Source organism: Narcine bancroftii, chromosome 1 (genome assembly GCF_036971445.1).
Source record: "Narcine bancroftii isolate sNarBan1 chromosome 1, sNarBan1.hap1, whole genome shotgun sequence".
NCBI lineage: Eukaryota > Metazoa > Chordata > Chondrichthyes > Torpediniformes > Narcinidae > Narcine > Narcine bancroftii.
The window spans coordinates 401,676,588-401,696,845 of NC_091469.1; the positions used below are offsets into that span (position 1 = coordinate 401,676,588).

The window sequence follows — 20,258 nt, forward strand, 5'->3', positions numbered from 1 at the left end:
GAAATCAAGGCTCCTCATACTCAGATATAACTCTAACACGATTAGATAATTGGAGAAAAAGAGAAACATATATTGTCCTCTCGGGGTGGCAAAGGGAAGACATCTTGGTGCACAGAGGAACGCACACCAGCATTCAAGCATTAAAGAATTTGGATATGATGAAAAACTCATCAGATCCTGCTCACATGATACAAAAGCATAACTTGGTATTTAAACTTAAAATTTCCATTCTTACCTTCCACAAATCTGATGGTCCTTCAATGAGCTTTGCAGAGATTCCACAGTACTGCAGAACTAAATGAAGACACTCAGTCCCATGCTCAAAATCATAATCTGTGCACTGAAACAGAAATTTTAACAAAGTTATATCAGATGCCTCTGGAAGGGAACTCAATAACTTGGTAGTGGAGAGAGTAGAGAGCACCAAGTACCTTCACGTAACAAGTGACCTATTGTGAACACAACTTCTCCTCACTTGTAAGGAAAGTGCAACAGCTGCATCATAGTGTGCAACAGATGCAGTCGAGAATTGGATTGGAGGTCAATTCACAGGACCATAAGAGTGGCAAAGAGATTCTCCCTTCCCCCACCCCCCATTGACATGATCTACTAGGAACATTGTCTGAAGACACTGTGTAAAATCATTGAGGACCCCAGCACACCACACACAACATCATTCACCTACTCCCTTTCGGAATGACCAAAGGAACTGCTCACACCAACCATGGGCAGTGAGAATGCTGAATGACCAAAGGAACTGCTCACACCAACCATCCGACTCTCTTATTGATGAAATAATTTGTCCTGCTTATGTATTGTCTGTCTGTGTGTAGGTATGTTTGTCTGGTTGCCTGCATGATTTGCACTGTGGACCAGAGAATGCTGTTTAGTTGGGTTGCACATTTGTCATCAGATGATAATAAACTTGAACAAAAACTAATGATAAAAGTAATTTCTGACCAGCTATGAAGCAATGGTGTTATTCATAATATCCCATCCACAAGAATAAAGAAATGAAATAAATTTATGATTTGCTGTTAGTATCAAAAACAATGCCTATTACATGTAAATGCTTTTTAAAAAAAATGTTTATATAATGGGCATTTTTGTCCAAATCCACTCAGGAATATTTGTTAAATAATAGCTGCCTTACATGAAATACACCATGAGAAGTGTAAAGGAAGAACTGCAAAGAATACCAGAGGACATCAATTTAAGGTGAGTGGAGCAAAGTTTAGGAGAGAAGTCGGAGGCAAGTTTTTACTCAGAGTGGTGGGTGCTGGTGGAAGCTAGTACAATCACAAGTTTCTTAGATACACACATGGATGCAAGAAAAAGAGGGTTATAGGTATAAGGTAGGTTTACATGGATTGGCTGAAAAGTGCCTGTCTGTGCTGCAATTCTTATTTTCCAATAACAAATGGAAAGGTAAAGGAATGGATCCTGATAGGGATGTTATCATTGGTGGTTTTCTCTGGTGGAAATCTCATGTGCCATTGAAGATGCAAAGAATGGGCGAATCATTTTGGAGAGGAAGTAACATGAGAGTCATCGATCTACAGAGAGTAAAAGAGGGAAAATGTATCTTTATTAAATGGAACACAACCTTTTAACCGAAGATTAAAATCAACATTTGTGTTGATTACTCATGTAGAAGGTAATGTATGATTATGTTATTATGCACAGACATAATCCAACTGAACATATGCATGTCAAGGAAACAGTGTTTCTCTGGGCCATGGAGAAATGAACAATAATCACATAAATACATAATGATATAATTTAAAATGCTGTATATTTAAATATTTTGGGATGATTTACTCAGTTATAGAATACATTTCATCAGTCTGACAACCTACAGTAAGCTATTTCCCAGCTGGGCAAGTCGGATTTTGATGCACCTGAACTTCCTCCCTGATGGTGGTGGGTCAGAGAGACTGTGCTGGATGGAAAGGGACAGAATGAAAGAGACAGGGAATAGACAGAATGAAAGAGACAGGGAATAGAAATTGGAAATATGAAGGTTTTGGGTTTTTCTTCTTTGTACGGTGAGAGAGATTCTTCTGAAATCAGACTGACAGGTTATCTCCAACATTCATGCAGCCAAATAAAGTAGAAGGAAAAAAAAACCACAATAACAGGGTCTAAAGTTCTGATGAAAAGGAAGATAATTCAGACCAAGCAAGTCCAGGATGAAAGCATTGTTCTGCGGTTTTCAGGAGTGTGAAGGCTGCTGGGAAGAAACTGTCTTTAGCCTGTTGCTGTGTGCCTTTACATTCTCAAGCCTTCTCCCCAATGACACCAGAAAATGAAGATGGAGTCCATGGAAGGGAGGGAGGTTTGTGTTATGTTCTGAGCTACATTCACTACCTTGTGTAGCCTCGTCCAATCCTAAACAGAGCAGCTCCCACACTGCAATGTTTTCAATGGTGCACTTTTAGAAGTTGTTGAGAGACAAGGCAGACATGCTGAATTTTCTAAGAAGTTAGAGGTGTTGACGTGGCTTTTTTGATCATCATGTCAATGTGTTCCTCCCAGGTTAGGTCTTTGGAGATATTATTCCTAAAAACTTGAAGCTATTTACTCTTTCCACAGTTAAAATGAAGTGGACAGGGGTGTGGACTCTGCCCCTCTCCTTAGAAAAAGAGAAATTAGGTGTAGGAGTAGGCCATTTGGCCCTTCAAGCCTACACCGCCATTCATTTTGATCATGGCTGATCATTCACTCAGTACCCTGTTCTAGCTCTCTCTCCATACCCCCTGATCCCCCTATTCAAAAGTACTGAATCTGACTCTCTCTTAAATATAGCTATGGAACCGGCCTCAATCACTTCCTGTGGCAGAGAATTCAATAAATTCACCACCCTCTGAGTGAAAAAAATTCTTCCTCATCTCAGTCCTAAAGGACTTCCCCTTTATCCTTAAACTGTGACCCCTGGTTCTAGACATGCTCAACATTGGGAACAATCTTCCTGCATCTAGCCTGTCAAATCCCTTAAGAATTTTGAACATTTCTATTAAATCTCCTCTTAATCGTCTAAACTCCAGCAAGTACAAGCCCAGTCGTTCTAGCCTTTCTTCATATGCAAGTTCCACCATCGCTGGTATCAATCTGGTCAACCTTTTCTGCACTCTCTCCATGGCAATGATGTCCTTCCTCAGATAAGGAGACCAAAACTGAACACAAGACTCCAGGTGAGGTCTCACCAAGGCCCTACACAACTACATCAATACTTCTCTGCTCCTGAACTCGAATCCTCTTGATATGAACGCCAACATACCATCCGCCTTTTTTACTGCTTGCTGCACTTGCCTGCCCACTTTTAATGACTGATGCACAGCGACATCCAGGTCCCTTTGCATCTCCCCTTTTCCTAATTGGATACCATTAAGATAGCACTCAGCCCTCCCATTCTTTCTGTTAGGTCTGCTTTGTTCATGAATGAGTGAGACAAACACCAGACTGAGTCGAAATCAGGGTTCTTTGTTCTTTATTACCGGATTGTAACACTTGCAACTAACAATGTTAGTTGGAGAATGCATTCTGCCATTATCAGCAAAATGGTGATTTTTTTTATACCCTTGGATACGTGCTTAGAACATCATCATATCATTACTTGTCCAATGACTAAAACTGTTGCTATCCTTTCCCTGCTAGCTTCCTGCCTCTCAATCCATCAATGTCTCTCTTATCTTGTAAGTACAAGGATGCATTCACATCTTGTTACAGCCCTGCACAGGGTAACTCCTTACACATTCCCATCTCATGATGTTTTACCTTACATTTCCTCCAAAGTGGATAACAACACACTTGTATTGCATCTGCCATGCATTTGCCCACTCGCCCAACCTGTCCAAGTCACCCTGCACACTCTTAACAGCCTCTACACAGCTTACAATCCCACCCAGCTTTGTGTCGTCTGCAAACTTGGACATGCTGTTTTCTATTTCCTCATCTAAATCATTAATATATATCGTAAATAACTGGGGTCCCAGCACTGAGCCTTGTGGTCCCCCACTAGTAACTGACTGCCATTCCGAAAAGTACCCGTTTATTCCTACTCTTTGCTTCCTATCTGTCAACCAATTGTCTATCCACCTCAATACTATATCCCAGGGGTGTCAAACTCAAATTCACGGAGGGCCAAAATTAAAAACTTGGACTAAGTCGAGGGCCGAACTAAATGTTTATTGAAATTTTTCAACAACATTTGCATGTTTTCTCTTTTTTCAACATATGTAATGTTAAACTTTAGAATATAACTTTAGGAGGATAACGTTACAGGTCAGGAGTAGGTAGCTCAAGTTCACCCTTTGCTTGACCTGAGGGAAACATATTTGGTCCCTGTGGAGATGAAGTCAGCATTCACAGGCTGTGTCCATTTTGGCCTGCATCAGGACTCAGCATTTCCTGCTCACTCCTCAGGCTCTAGGCCTCTATTCACCCTCGACCCACCATCCCTCTACCTGACAAGTCCTTTACCCAACCTCTACTCACCCCTCACTCCACTCGCTCTGCCTCTACCCACCCCATCCTATACACGCCCCTCTACTGCATCTCCCCTCAACCTGTTCCTCCCTCTACCCATCTCTCACCCTCTAATCACCCCTCCCCTACTCGCCCTGCCCCTCCCCTTTTATCTCTTCCCTATCCACCCCTCCTTCTACTCATCCCTCCCTCTAACTGCCCCTCGCACCACCGTAACTTCCCCTGCCCATTACTCCTCACCTACACCCTCTGCCCACCCCTGCTTACCCACCAACTCAGGCCCAGCGCGCTGCCGATCAGCCTTTGCGGACAGCCACCATCTCTCTCTTCACGTGCAGGGCCGAACCAGCCGTCCCTGGGGTCCGCGCGGGTACAAGTGCTGAAGGCCGTGGCGACCGGGAGAAGTGCGCTCGCGCTGTGGAAGGGCCATCCGGTGCCAGTCGCGCAGGGCTCGCACTGCCCGGGGGCCGTGCGCAGCCTGCCATGTCCGTCGCGCTGACAGGAAATCACAGGCCCTCGCCCATCCGCCACACTGCTCGACAGGTGGGAGAAGTGACTGGTTTTGCGGGGAGCCTTCCAACTGCCTTGCCGGCTGATGACATCGACAGACTTCTCGTGTTACAATTTCTCGTGTTACAATGGGGAAGGATGTGCAATGAAGGGGGAGGATGGTGGGGGTGACATTACCAAAAAACAGCATCGGCGGGCCACCTCTAATACATTTTTGAAATGATCTTGCGGGCCAAATATAATTATATCGCGGGCCAAATTTGGCATGTGTGCCATATCCCCTATACCGTGTACATTAAGTTTGTATAGTAATCTCCTGTGTGGGACCTTATCAAAAGCCTTCTGAAAATCCAGATAAACCACATCTACTGGTTCTCCCCTATCCACTCTACTAGTTACATCCTCAAAAAATTCATCCTTCATCTTATTGACATTGAGAGAGAGGCACCTTGCCACTAGGCATTCAATTCTCCTTCTTGTATTCTGCCTCATCATTTGATACCAGGCCCACTCATGTGGAGATTATCAAATCTGAAGATGGAATTGGAATAGTATGTCGCTGTATAATCATGAGTGTAGTGGGGAAATAGTAGAGAACAGAGTACACATCCTTGAGGAGTGCTGGTATTGAGTGTGATTAAGGATGAGATGGGGTGACCCATCTTGTCTGATTGCAGCAAGTGTACTCTCACCATAGGTGAGCCGTAGGTGATGCCGGTAGAGGACCCATGATTCGGAGCCAAACAGGAGTGTGGGTATGACAATGGCTCCGAATCATGGGTCCTCTACCGGCATCACCTACGGCTCCTAGAACGCTTCCACCAGCGTTGTCTCCGCTCCATCCTCAACATTCATTGGAGCGACTTCATCCCTAACATCAAAGTACTCGAGATGGCAGAGGCCGACAGCATCGAATCCACGCTGTTGAAGATCCAACTGCTCTGAGTAGGTCAAGTCTCCAGAATGGAGGACTATCGGCTTCCCAAGATCGTGTTATATGGCGAGCTCTCCACTGGCCACTGTGACAGAGGTGCACCAAAGAAGAGGTACAAGGACTGCCTAAAGAAATCTCTTGGTGCCTGCCACATTGACCACCGCCAGTGGGCTGATATCGCCTCAAACTGTGCATCTTGGTGCCTCACAGATCGGCGGGCAGCAACCTCCTTTGAAGAAGACCGCAGAGCCCACCTCACTGACAAAAGACAAAGGAGGAAAAACCCAACACTCAACCCCAACCAACCAATTTTCCCTTGCAACCGCTGCAACCGCGTCTCCCTGTCCCACATTGGACTAGTCAGCCACAAACGAGCCTGCAGCTGACGTGGACATGACCCCTCCATAAATCTTCGCCCGCGAAGCCAAGCCAAAGACTCTCACCACAACAGCAATATATTCAGGATGGTCTACATTTCATCACTGGGTACAGAAACGTGAAACTCTTTACCAGGGTATTTTCACTACACTGGTCATAATGATTATAGAGACCTTTACAATTAAAACTGGCGAATGATTGCTTTTCTCTGGTATCCACAACTTACAAATGAATAAACAAAAAGCAAGCCACTGAACCCAAATGATTACTAGTTAAAAACTAGAGGGTGTTATCTTCAAGTTGTCACATTTGTTTTGTAAAATTTAGTTAAATTACATTAGAGAGTACAAATCAGTCCTTGTTTATTGGTGCCAGAGATATGATAATATTAGCCATCTACATATCCTGCTCTGATCATCAGACCATAAAACAAAGGAGAAGAAATAAGCTATTCAAACTGTCAAGTCTGCCCACCATTTAATCATGTGCTGATCCATTTTCCCACTCATCCCCATTGCCTGGCCTTCTCCCCATAACCTTTGAAGCCCTGGCTAATCAAGAACCTATCAATCTCTGCCTTAAATATGCCCAATAATTTGGCCTCCACAACTGCTTGTGGCAACAAATTCCACAGATTTAACACGCTCAAGTTGAAGAAATTCCAATGCATTTCTGTTTTGAAGTTGTGCCCTTGTAGAATATTAGCTATAGAATATCCAGTTTTGGGAATTATGATGAAGAAATCATCACACAGACTTTGCAAGTAAGCTGGGAGAGAGAGAAAGTAACCAAGGCCATTCCAGACAGGAATCAATTCTCACCTCTTCTACTGAGCCATATGCTAATGCCTGCCTGATCATTAACACAATAGTGCTGACTACTGCCTGTGAGACACACGATCTAAAGGCTGCAACAAGCGTCCAGCACCACTCAGTCCCTGAATGGCATTGTTAATTATAACTGGTACATGAGATTAAATGATCAATAACAAATCATTTCCCTGTCTTTAGGAAGACGACGTGCAAAATGTAAAATATAAGATGTAGCAATACCTTCAAAGAAATGTTATCCAATTTGTATGCAGGAAAATGCCTTAAATATTGCACCCTGTGGCTGTGTTCTTTGAATGAGGCCAAACAGTCTTAAGCTGCTTTCAGGTGGCCAGAATACCTGACTGTAAAGCCGCCTATTCTACTCCAATGCAGCTGTCGAGTGGCCACCTAAAAGTAAAGAACCCAGCCAGGAGGAGCCCTTACCTAACCCTCCTCCAGTAGGTATATTCTCCGAGCCAGAGAATCCCCCGTTGCACCTGAAAGCAGCAGTGGGACTACAGCCACAGTCCACAGGAGCCGGTGTTTGCTCGGAAGCAGCTCTCCTTCACCTGGCACGTTCAAGTGACAGAAAGTAGTCTTCTCTGCGGCCATTTGAACGTCCCAGCTGCACTCCCCCAGCCACGTCTGCCGGTGTATTATCTGCGTCCAAGCACCTGAAAGCGGCTTTTGTGAAGTGACCTTGTATACCCAACACTACAGACTACTCATTCCTGCTAGCGTTATTCGAATAAAGTCTGTTTGAAATGTACTATGTGGCTTGGTTGCACTTTTTGTATCTTGACAGGAGCTCAACTTTAACATTGGAGTAGTCGGCAATCTCTCGCTGGGAAGATCACCATGTATGTTGTAAGTGGCCACACAGACATTGGATGGAGCAGCAGTGTACCTTCGGGACCCTTGAGCTCAAACTCTTTCACTGACCCAGGGTAATATTGTGGTCCCTAATACGGGTTGATCTGGTTCCCTGTCGAAAGAAAAAGAACCACACACGTAGCCCAAGACACAGTGGCGAGTTAAGAAGAATTGTGATTGTGATTTGTAAGCAAACTGTTCTGCCACTTGCGAGTACATATTCAAGGCTATCACTCACACTCAGATATAGTTTTTGAGCAATTGGTTGTAGCATCGACTGGTCTTTTTAACCTATTTGAACTAATTGAACAGGAGAGGTGGGAGCGTGGCAAGATGGCGTAAAGATCAGACGTGTAATCCCTGCCCTCCATGGTCAGATTTTTAAATGCCCGTTTTTTTAACCCTTTATTTTTAATTTAAAAACTTTAATTTTTAGTTTGATATTTTGGTGAGCTATTATGGCTACTAATGTAAAAAAAAATAAGTCTCAGTTACAAAAGAAAATACAGTTTCAAAGTGCAGAAGAATTGGGGTCTAAACAACCTGGAACAGCCTCTGATCCGTTTTCAGCAATCCCCAAGCTTCAACGATCGCCGGTGGGTCAAATCCTAAGGTAACAGTTACTCACCAGTCTCAAGATGGCACTGGTTTGACCCGATCTGCGGTGGAAGGAGCGCGCTCCCGAGAAGTCGGGCACGACTCTGGAGGCCTGCTACAAAGAACTCTCCCGTTGGAAGAGACGGGAGCGCGGAGGAAGAAGATCCCGATGGCAGACACGCAGTCTGCAGCAACTATGTGCTTGGATGGCGCTGATAACTACGGAGAATTCCGTAATTTTATTAAAAAATGGTCTGCGAGGGGACGACAGCGACGACCCCGAGGAAGTCGGGGAGTCATCGTTGGGTGTCCAAACCCGCAGGAAAACGATGAGAATGCTACCTTATTCTGTCACTGTACAGGAAACGAAAGAAGAGCTGGAAGAAAGTGAGTTACAAATCATGGAAACGGATCCTGCATTTCAAACTGCACTTTAGCCTGTTTATATGATGCTTGAAGGTATTGCTTCTTATCTGGATGTTATTACTGGTCAATTGAATCAGGTGGTTCAAATAAATACTGATATAATTTCAGACTTAAATGTGGTTAAGCCAGAAGTTAAAGAAAACCGGGAAAACTTCAAAAAATTTGAAGCTTCTTTTTCTGAATGTAAACAACAGGTACAATCCAATATAGAAACAATAGTGAAGGTGGAAAAATCAGTAAAAGATTTAGGAGCCCGGGAAAAAGAGTTAACAAGAAAAATTGACTATTTGGAAAATCAAAGCAGAAGAAATAATGTGAAAATCGTGGGTTTGCCAGAAGGTATAGAAGGTCAAGATCGCGTTAAATTTTTTAAAATTTGGATTCCCCAAATGTTGGGGGAATAGTCCTTTCCTGATGGATTGGTATTGAAAAGAGCACATAGAGCTTTAAAAATACCACCTTTATCTGGTCAGCCGCCAAGAGCTGTGATAGTTCGTTGTTTGAATTGTTTGGATAGAGAGACAATCCTTCGACTTGCAGTTCGAAATGCAAGACAAAGACAAGCCCCAGTGATGATTCAGAATAGTAGAGTTTTCTTCTATCCTGATTTGAGTCAAGATATCATCAGACACCAACGTGAGTTTAATCCAGTTAGAGATGTTTTATGGTGTAAAGGTTACAAATTTGCTTTTTGTTATCCCGCTGTGTTGAAAGTGTTTTATGGAAACTATCAGTTTCAATTCTTTGAGAGTGAGCATGAGGCAATGGTTTTTGCTAATTCGTTACTGGATGTCAGAGGACAAAAAAAGAGTCCACCATTATCTCCTAAAAGAAAATCTGATGGACTTGGAAATGGACAAAATGGCAGAAATAGAAAGAATGGGAATGGGAAGAATGGGAATGGAAAGAGTTCATCTACTTTTGAAATTAGTTCACCATCTGGAATGGAATATTAAGGCTGAATTGTTTTTTAAATTTTTTTTGTAATATGTTAATATTTCTGACTGGCTGGCTGGGGAGGAGTGGACTGAACTAACTTCTTTGTTAATCATCAGTCACTAGTGGGTAATCTACACCCAATTTTTTTAGGGAGTTACTACCTTTTGGTAGTTTTTTTTTGTTGTTTTTTTTCTTATTAACGAATATTATTTCTATTTGGAGAACCTATATATTTTATTTAAGAAAATTTTTCTTTTTTTTTCTTTGTTATTATTAATTTAGTGACTATTTTTGGTATTTAGTAATTGTATTAGATATGTCGAATTTGAAATTTGCCACCTTTAATGTTCAAGGATTAAATAATACGATCAAGCGTAAGCGAGTTTTGGCTTACATTAAAAAGATGAAGATTGATATTGCTTTTTTTACAGGAGATGCATTTGAATGAAAAAGAAGGTATAAAATTGAAGAGGGATTGGGTTGGACATGTTTTTTTTTCTTCATTTAATTCTAAAGCTAAGGGAGTACCAATTTTGATACATAAAAATTTATCTTTTGAAGTACAATCAATGGAAATGAATGCAGAACGTATTCTTGAATGTGGATGATGAAGTATTTATTTTGGATGCATTTTTTGCTTTTGGAACAAGCTAATGAAAATGTTTTGGTTGGACGAGATTTTAATTGTGTTTTGGAACATTAACTAGATAAATTTCCAAAAAATGTTAAAAAATCTAAAATGGCAATTCAAATTCGAATTTGGATGAAAGATTTTAACTTAGTGGACATCTGGCAACATCTTAACCCAACAGAAAAGGATTTTTCTTTTTATTCATTTAGACATGAATCTTTTTCTAGAATTGATTTGTTTTTGGTATCAGCACATTTACAGGGGAAAATACTGCAAGCAGAATATAAAAGTTGGGTAATTTCAGATCATTCTTTGTTGTATTTTACTTATGAAAGTTCTGAAAAAGTTCAAGCAGCTTCTCGTTAGAGATTCAATACGATATTGTTTAAAAAAGCGGAATTTATTGAATTTAAAAAAAAAATTTCTTCTTGGAAGAGAATGTAAATTCCGTTCAGAGTAAATTTATATTGTGGGATGCTATGAAGGCTTACTTGAGAGGTGAAATAATTAATTATACCTCGAAGGTTAAAAAGAACTATTTGACAGAGAATCTTGAATTAAAGAAACAGATTGATCAATTAGAAAAGGAATTTCAGAGAGATGCGACAAAAAAAAATCAGAAGATAGAGTTGTCTAGATTGAAATTGAAATATAATATGTTGCAATCTTATCAATTTGAATGCTTGATTAATAGATCTAAACAGCGGTATTATGAATGGGGTGAGAAAGCACATAAAGTACTTGCATGGCAGTTAAAGAAAGAACAGGTATCAAGGGTTATTAATGCAGTTAGATGGAATTTGACTATTACTTAAAAACCTTGTGAGATTAATGATGAGTTTTATTCATTTTATAAGAAATTATATATTTCTGAGGAAAAACAGGAGAACGGTTCGATTGACTCTTTTTTTAATCGGTGTTGAAATTACCAGTACTAGAGAAGAAGACATATTGGAGCTGGAGGCTCCTTTTACTGATTTGGAAATTAAATCGGCTATGTTGGAAATGCCGAGTGGAAAATCACCTGGTGATGATGGGTTTTCGGTTGAATTTTATAAGATATTTTATGATGATTTATCTGAAGGCAGCGGCAGCCCCGGCCCCGGTTCGGGCAGAGGGTAGGCAGCAGTGGCCCCGATCCGGGCAAGAGCGAAGGGGAGGCGGCGGCCCCGGCCTTGGTCGAGTGAGGCAGGCGGCGGCCCCGATCCGGGCAAGAGTGAAGGGGAGGCGGTGGCCCCGGCCTCGGTCGAGTGAGGCAGGCGGCGGCACCAATCCGGGCAAGAGCAAAGGGCAGGCGGCGGCACCAATCCGGGCAAGAGCAAAGGGGAGGCGGCGGCCCTGGCCTCAGTCGAGTGAGGCAGGCGGAGGCTCCGGTCCGGGCAGAAGCGAGGGGGAGGCGGTGGCCCCAGCCTCGGTCGAGTGAGGCAGGCGGCGGCATCGATCCGGGCAAGAGCAAAGGGGAGGCGGAGGCCCCAGTCCGGGCACAGGGAAAGCAGCGGCAGCCTCGGCCCCGGTCGGGGCAGTATGGTAAGAAACATGCATAGGAGAAGGCCACTCCGATATAAAACCTATGACACAAGGACCTCGCTGCCACGTCCCAGCTTGCTTGGCCATGGCACACGGACCATGTGTGTAAAGGGTGGGGCCAGTACTGCGCGCACTGCACGCCACCTAAAAGCTCCTTTGCGCAGGCCCGACAGGTCCACGTCCTCCCCCTCCACGTCCTCCCCCTCCACGTCCTCCCCCTCCACGTCCTCCCCCTCCACGTCCTCCCCCTCCACGTCCTCCCCCTCCACGTCCTCCCCCTCCACGTCCTCCCCCTCCACGTCCTCCCCCTCCACGTCCTCCCCCTCCACGTCCTCCCCCTCCACGTCCTCCCCCTCCACGTCCTCCCCCTCCACGTCCTCCCCCTCCACGTCCTCCCCCTCCACGTCCTCCCCCTCCACGTCCTCCCCCTCCACGTCCTCCCCCTCCACGTCCTCCCCCTCCACGTCCTCCCCCTCCACGTCCTCCCCCTCCACGTCCTCCCCCTCCACGTCCTCCCCCTCCACGTCCTCCCCCTCCACGTCCTCCCCCTCCACGTCCTCCCCCTCCACGTCCTCCCCCTCCACGTCCTCCCCCTCCACGTCCTCCCCCTCCACGTCCTCCCCCTCCACGTCCTCCCCCTCCACGTCCTCCCCCTCCACGTCCTCCCCCTCCACGTCCTCCCCCTCCACGTCCTCCCCCTCCACGTCCTCCCCCTCCACGTCCTCCCCCTCCACGTCCTCCCCCTCCACGTCCTCCCCCTCCACGTCCTCCCCCTCCACGTCCTCCCCCTCCACGTCCTCCCCCTCCACGTCCTCCCCCTCCACGTCCTCCCCCTCCACGTCCTCCCCCTCCACGTCCTCCCCCTCCACGTCCTCCCCCTCCACGTCCTCCCCCTCCACGTCCTCCCCCTCCACGTCCTCCCCCTCCACGTCCTCCCCCTCCACGTCCTCCCCCTCCACGTCCTCCCCCTCCACGTCCTCCCCCTCCACGTCCTCCCCCTCCACGTCCTCCCCCTCCACGTCCTCCCCCTCCACGTCCTCCCCCTCCACGTCCTCCCCCTCCACGTCCTCCCCCTCCACGTCCTCCCCCTCCACGTCCTCCCCCTCCACGTCCTCCCCCTCCACGTCCTCCCCCTCCACGTCCTCCCCCTCCACGTCCTCCCCCTCCACGTCCTCCCCCTCCACGTCCTCCCCCTCCACGTCCTCCCCCTCCACGTCCTCCCCCTCCACGTCCTCCCCCTCCACGTCCTCCCCCTCTACGTCCTCCCCCTCCACGTCCTCCCCCTCCACGTCCTCCCCCTCCACGTCCTCCCCCTCCACGTCCTCCCCCTCCACGTCCTCCCCCTCCACGTCCTCCCCCTCAAAAGATGCTTACAAACTCAAGCTAACATGCTGGAACATCAGAACCATGCTAGACAAGGCCGACAGACACCTATCTGAATGTCGGTCTGCCCTCATCGCACATGAACTCATCATGGTCAAGAACTCCATTGCCTCCAAACTCGAAAACCGCCCGACAGGCCACTCGGACCAGATCATGTCCATGCGACTCCCCCTTCAAAACAAGTGTCGCATCACCCTCATCAGTGTCTATGCTCCAACCCTCCAGGCGGAACAAGCAGAAAAGGACAAGTTCTACACGGATCTGCGCAACCTAATTCAACGCACCCCTATAGCCTTGGCGACTTCAACGCTCGCATCGGCAAAGACTCAGAAACCTGGCCAGGAATCCTGGGCAAGCATGGTGTCGGCAAGTGCAACGACAATGGGCACCTCCTGTTGGAGCTCTTCGCAGAACAGCAGCTTGTCATTACAAACACCCTTTTTCAGCAGAGGGACAGCCTGAAGACTACCTGGATGCATCCCCGATCCAAACACTGGCACCTCCTGGACTACGTCCTGGTTCAAGAAAGAGACAAACGAGATGTGCTCCACACCAGGGTCATGCCCAGCGCGGAATTCCACACTAATCACCGGCTGGTTCGCTGCAAGCTCAACCTTCACTTCAAGCTGAAGCCCAGGAACAGTAAAGCCCCCAGAAAGAGGTTCAATGTTGGAAACCTGCAGTCAGACGAAGTGAGAGGAAACTTCCAGGCAAACCTCAAAGCAAAGCTCGACGATGCAATCCGCCTCACGGACTCGTCCCCTGAAACCCTCTGGGATCAGCTGAAGACTACCATACTGCAATCCACTGAAGAGGTACTGGGCTTCTCCTCCAGGAAAAACACAGGAAAAACAAGGAACTGTTCAACGAAAACAGCCAGGAAATCCAGGAGCTGCTGACAAAGAAGCGAGCTGCCCACCAGGCTAAACTTACAAAGCCGTCATGGCCAGAGAAGAAACAAGCCTTCTGTCGCACATGCAGCCATCTTCAGCGCAAACTCTGGGAGATCCAAAATGAGTGGTGGACTAGCCTCACCAAATGAACCCAGCTCAGCGCGGACATTGGCGACTTCAGAGGTTTTTACGAGGCTCTAAAGGCTGTGTACGGCCCCTCACCCCAAGTCCAAAGCCCGCTGCGCAGCTCAGACGGCAAAGTCCTCCTCAGCGACAAGATCTCCATCCTCAACCGATGGTCAGAACATTTCCAATCTCTTTTCAGTGCCAACCGCTCAGTCCAAGATTCCGCCCTGCTCCAGCTCCCTCAACAGCCCCTAAGGCTAGAGCTGGATGAGGTCCTCACCCGGGAAGAGACATATAAGGCAAATGAACAATTGAAAAGTGGCAAAGCAGCAGGTATGGATGGAATCTCCCCCAGAGGTCTGGAAGGCTGGCGGCAAAACTCTGCATGCCAAACTGCATGAGTTTTTCAAGCTTTGCTGGGAGCAAGGAAAACTGCCTCAGGACCTTCGTGATGCTATCAACATCACCCTGTACAAAAACAAAGGCGAGAAATCAAACTGTTCAAACTACAGGGGAATCACGCTGCTCTCCATTGCAGGCAAAATCTTCGCTAGGATTCTCCTAAATAGAAAAATACCTAGTGTCGCCGAGAATGTTCTCCCAGAATCACAGTGCGGCTTTCGCGCAAACAGAGGAACTACTGACATGGTCTTTGCCCTCAGACAGCTCCAAGAAAAGTGCAGAGAACAAAACAAAGGACTCTACATCACCTTTGTTGACCTCACCAAAGCCTTCGACACCATGAGCAGGAAAGGGCTTTGGCAAATACTAGAGCGCCTCGGATGCCCCCCAAAGTTCCTCAACATGGTTATCCAACTGCACGAAAACCAACAAGGTCGGGTCAGATACAGCAATGAGCTCTCTGAACCCTTCTCCATTAACAATGGCGTGAAGCAAGGCTGCATTCTCGCACCAACCCTCTTTTCAATCTTCTTCAGCATGATGCTGAACCAAGCCATAAAAGACCTCAACAATGAAGACGCTGTTTACATCCGGTACCGCACGGATGGCAGTCTCTTCAATCTGAGGCGCCTGCAAGCTCACACCAAGACACAAGAGCAACTTGTCCGTGAACTACTCTTTGCGGACGATGCCGCTTTAGTTGCCAGCTCCTCAGCGCTTGACGTCCTGTTTTGCGGAAACTGCTAAAATGTTTGGCCTGGAAGTCAGCCTGAAGAAAACTGAGGTCCTCCATCAGCCAGCTCCCCACCATGACGACCAGCCCCCCCCACATCTCCATCGGGCACACAAAACTCAATATGGTCAACCAGTTTACCTATCTCGGCTGCACCATTTCATCGGATGCAAGGATCGACAACGAGATAGACAACAGACTCGCCAAGGCAAATAGCGACTTTGGAAGACTACACAAAAGAGTCTGGAAAAACAACCAACTGAAAAACCTCACAAAGATAAGGGTATACAGAGCCGTTGTCATACCTACACTCCTGTTCGGCTCTGAATCATGGGTCCTCTACTGGCATCACCTACGACTCCTAGAACGCTTCCACCAGCATTGTCTCCACTCCATCCACAACATTCATTGGAGCGACTTCATCCCTAACATCGAAGTACTCGAGATGGCAGAGTCCGACAGCAACGAATCCACGCTGTTGAAGATCCAACTGCTCTGGGTAGGTCAAGTCTCCAGAATGGAGGACCATCGTCTCCCCAAGATCGTGTTATATGGCGAGCTCTCCACTGGCCATCGAGTCAGAGGTGCACCAAAGAAGAGGTACAAGGACTGCCTAAAGAAATCTCTTGGTGCCTGCCACATTGACCACCGCCAGTGGGCTGATATCGCCTCAAACCGTGCATCTTGGCGCCTCACAGTTTGGCAGGCAGCAACCTCCTTGGAAGAAGACAGCAGAGCCCACCTCACTCACAAAAGACGAAGGAGGAAAAACCCAACACTCAACCCCAACCAACCAATTTTCACCTGCAACCGCTGCAACCGTGTCTGCCTGTCCCGCATCGGACGTGTCAGCCACAAACGAGCCTGCAGCTGACGTGGACATTTACCCCTCCATAATTCTTCGTCCACGAAGCCAAGCCAAAGATCTGCAGTGTTTGGAGATGTGTTATGACAGATTAAGGAACATTATGATTTACCTGAATCATGCTCTAGTGCCTTAATTACTGTAATTCCTAAGAAGGATAGAGACCTGTTAAAGGTGTCTTCATATAGACCACACATGTCAAACTCTGGCTCGCGGGCCAAATTTGGCACGCGATATAATTATATTTGGCCCGCAAGATCATATCAGAAATGTATTACAGGTGGCCCGCTGGCTGCCGCACCAGTATAGCGCATGTACAGTAACCGCTGTGTCCCAGGGTGAGAGAGAGAGAGAGAAAAATCCTGGTCCTTGAAAAGTAGTGGTGGGTGGTTTTATAAACACGCTGTCATGTCCCCCCGCCAACCCTCCCCCCCACCCTCCCCCCCACCGCAGCGCGGCTTGGTCAGTGTCAGGGGAAGCCAAGGCCAATTCCCAGCGCCCGGAACCCCAGTGGCACAGTGTTTCTTGGAGCTGCAGATGGAGTCGGGACGCTGAAGGGAAGATTGGGGCTCCCCGCCGGGCGATGGGGTCGCCGGCCGCCGGCCGCCCTGCGCCTTCCGTCTGGACCAGCGGCGGGTGCCCAGAGTACACGTGGAGAGCGAGGCTGGTCGGGCTGGTAGGGTGGAACGCCCCGCCAATCTCGGGAGTGGCGTGGGCTGGATCAGGATTAGCCGCGCTCACCTGCTCCTCCACCGCTGACCGGGATTCCAGCGCTGTCCTGAGTACGGAGACTGCCCTGGAAAGGTCCTGGGACACCGGCACGGAAAGAAAAGGGGGTCCGGGAGAAACTCAGCAGGTCAAGGGGAGTCCGGGAGAAACTCAGCAGGTCAAGGGAGGTCCGGGAGAAACTCAGCAGGTCAAGGGGGGTCCGGGAGAAACTCAGCAGGTCAAAGGGGGATCCAGATGAAACTCAGCAGGTCAAAGGGGGATCCGGGAGAAACTCAACAGGTCAAAGGGGGGTCCGGGAGAAACTCAGCAGGTCAAGGGGGATGGGTCTGGGAGAAACTCAGAAGGTCAAGGGGAGGGGGTCCGGGAGAAACTCAGCAGGTCAAGGGGGGTCTGGGAGAAATTCAGCAGGTCAAGGGAGGTCCGGGAGAAACTCAGCAGGTCAAAGGGGGATCCGGGAGAAACTCAGCAGGTCAAGGGAGGTCCGGGAGAAACTCAGCAGGTCAAGGGGGGTCCGGCAGAAACTCAGGGGGGGCCTGACCTCGCCAGGACCGTTGCCCACTCCCTCTCCCTGCCGCTGGCCGACCCGCGACTCACGGTGACGGGGCCGCTGATCCGCCGAGATGCCGCCCTGCAGCGAGAGCCGATGCCCCCGCACTGTCGTTGTCCAACTCGATCGCCCGCAAACCCCGCCCTCCCGCACACAGGCCTGAGTAAGGATTATGAACTTTAATCTCAGGATAAAACGATCTTCCAATAATTTCATGTCACAGTGATAAATATATTCCTGGTTAAAAATGGTCCTGCACCTGGATACAAGCTCATTAGGCATAAAACTTGAAAAGTGTGTAAATCAAAGGATATCTGTACCAATGGAAAAAGGGCATGGCAAATAACCCTGCTAGAGTTCATGGCCACAATCAGTCACCCATTTGATTGTTTCAGGAATCATGTTATTCTCCCACATTCTCAATAGCCCTCAGATTTGACTATTCGACAGCACACTAGCAACATTTGACAAATCCTCTATAGAGAAATATTATTTATTGAATATTTTATTTCTCATTTGTTAATGCTTCTGGAAAGAGTTTAACCAAAACTATTATTAAACATTTATTTTAATAAGAAAAAGTTTAACATTACATATGTTGAAAGAAGAGAAAACATGCAGATCTTGTTGAAAATTTTCAATAACTATTTTGTTCGGCCCTCGACTTAGTCCAAGTTTTTAATTTTGGCCCTCCGTGAATTTGAGTTTGACACCCCTGATATGGACTAATTCCTTTGTTGAATGTAGACTATAAAATAATAGCTAAAATATTAGCGAATCGATTGACTAAATTTTTACTTAAGTTGATACATGTTGATCAAACAGGTTTTCTAAAGAATAGGTATGCTTCAGATAATATTCTTCGAGTGATTAGTTTGATTAATAAACATCAACAGTGTCCCGACCATCCGATGGTGATATCTCCTGATGCAGAAAAGGCTTTTGATAGAGTTGAGTGGAACTTTTTATTTAAGTAAAGTTTCAGAGAAATTTAACTTTCGTCCCTCTTTTATTGGTTGGATTAAAGCTGGATACAATAAACCAATAGCCAGGGTATTGACAAATAGTCAGATCTCAGAACCTTTTAGATTAACTTGTTCTACTCGACAAGGTTGCCCTTTGTCTCCAGCTTTGTTTGCATTAGTAATTGAACCTTTAGCACAGTTGATACAACAAAATATACTGATACAAGGTATGAGAGTTTTAGGTGAGGAGTATAAAATTAATCTATTTGCTGATGATGTATTGGTATATTTAACAAACCCAACTCAGTCACTTTTACACTTGAAGGAATGTTTAATACAATATGGATCTTTGTCTGGATATAAAGTTAATTGGGAAAAAAGTGAAATTTTACCGATAGGTGAAGGAGATTATTCAGTTTATAAGAATATTATTAATTTGTCGTGGACTGATCGAAAGCATTTATACCTTTGGGTATAAATGTGGATGTTGATTATCAATCTTTATATAAATTAAATTATGTACTGTTAATGAAAAAGATTAAAGCTGATTTGAGTAAGTGAAAGGATCTTCCTATAAATTTAATTGGAAGAGTAAATACAATTAAAATGAATATTTTTCCACATATACAATATTTGTTTCAATCAATTCCATGCTTACTTAATAAGAATTTTTTTCGAGATTTAAATAAAATGGTTGGGGAATTTTTATGGAAGGGTAAATTTCCGAGAGTAGCTTTGAATAAGCTAACCTGGAAATATGCATTGGGGGATTATGCTTACCACATTTTCAAAATTATTATGAGGCAGCTCAATTTAAATTTATTAGTTTATTAATGGACTTGGAACAGCCCCCTAGTTGGGCTAAAATTGAGATGGCAAATATTTCTGAATTTGAAACACATCAATTTTTGTTTTGGTGGAATTTAAATTTATTACAACAATATAATGTGCCTATACTAAAACATTTAATGAAGTTATGGATGAGGAAAAATAGAATGATAGGTTCTAAGGGTAAATTACTGACTTTAACGCCAATATATAATAATCAACTTATTCCTTTTTCAATGTATAATCAATGCTTATACATTGGAAATCTGAAGGTATAAAAAACTTGGGGGATTGTTTTAAAGAAGGTAAATTTTTCTCTTTTAATCAAATGAGGGAAGATTTTGGTATTAATGAGAATTCTTTATTTGTTTATTATCAACTTTGATCTCTAGTAAATCTTTGGTAGAAACATGATTTTACCTGATTTGACTAAATTTGAATCATTTCTTGTGATTGCACCAAAGAAGGGATCCATTTCATTGATGTACCAAATATTACAGGGAAGTATGGGAAAAAAAGGATGGGATAGATCTAAGATTAAATGGGAAAAGAATATTAACTTTACTTTTTCTGAGGATGACTGGTTAGATATTTGTCATGATAGTGTTACTAGATTGATAAATGTTCGTTATGCATTGGTTAATTATAATTTTTTACATCAATTGTATTTAA

The 20,258-nt window shown here is 45.6% G+C and overlaps 1 protein-coding gene across 11 annotated transcripts in view; it reads right to left on the reverse strand.

The window, feature by feature from the left end:
* The window catches only part of crppa (CDP-L-ribitol pyrophosphorylase A), a 326,889-nt gene that overhangs the window by 260,528 nt on the left and 46,103 nt on the right, over positions 1-20,258 (reverse strand). For all 11 annotated transcript variants that reach the window (XM_069913762.1, XM_069913763.1, XM_069913764.1 and 8 more), the window contains exon 4: positions 236-340. In XM_069913762.1, coding sequence (XP_069769863.1) covers positions 236-340 — 105 coding nt within the window. The remainder of the gene's footprint in view (positions 1-235; positions 341-20,258) is intronic.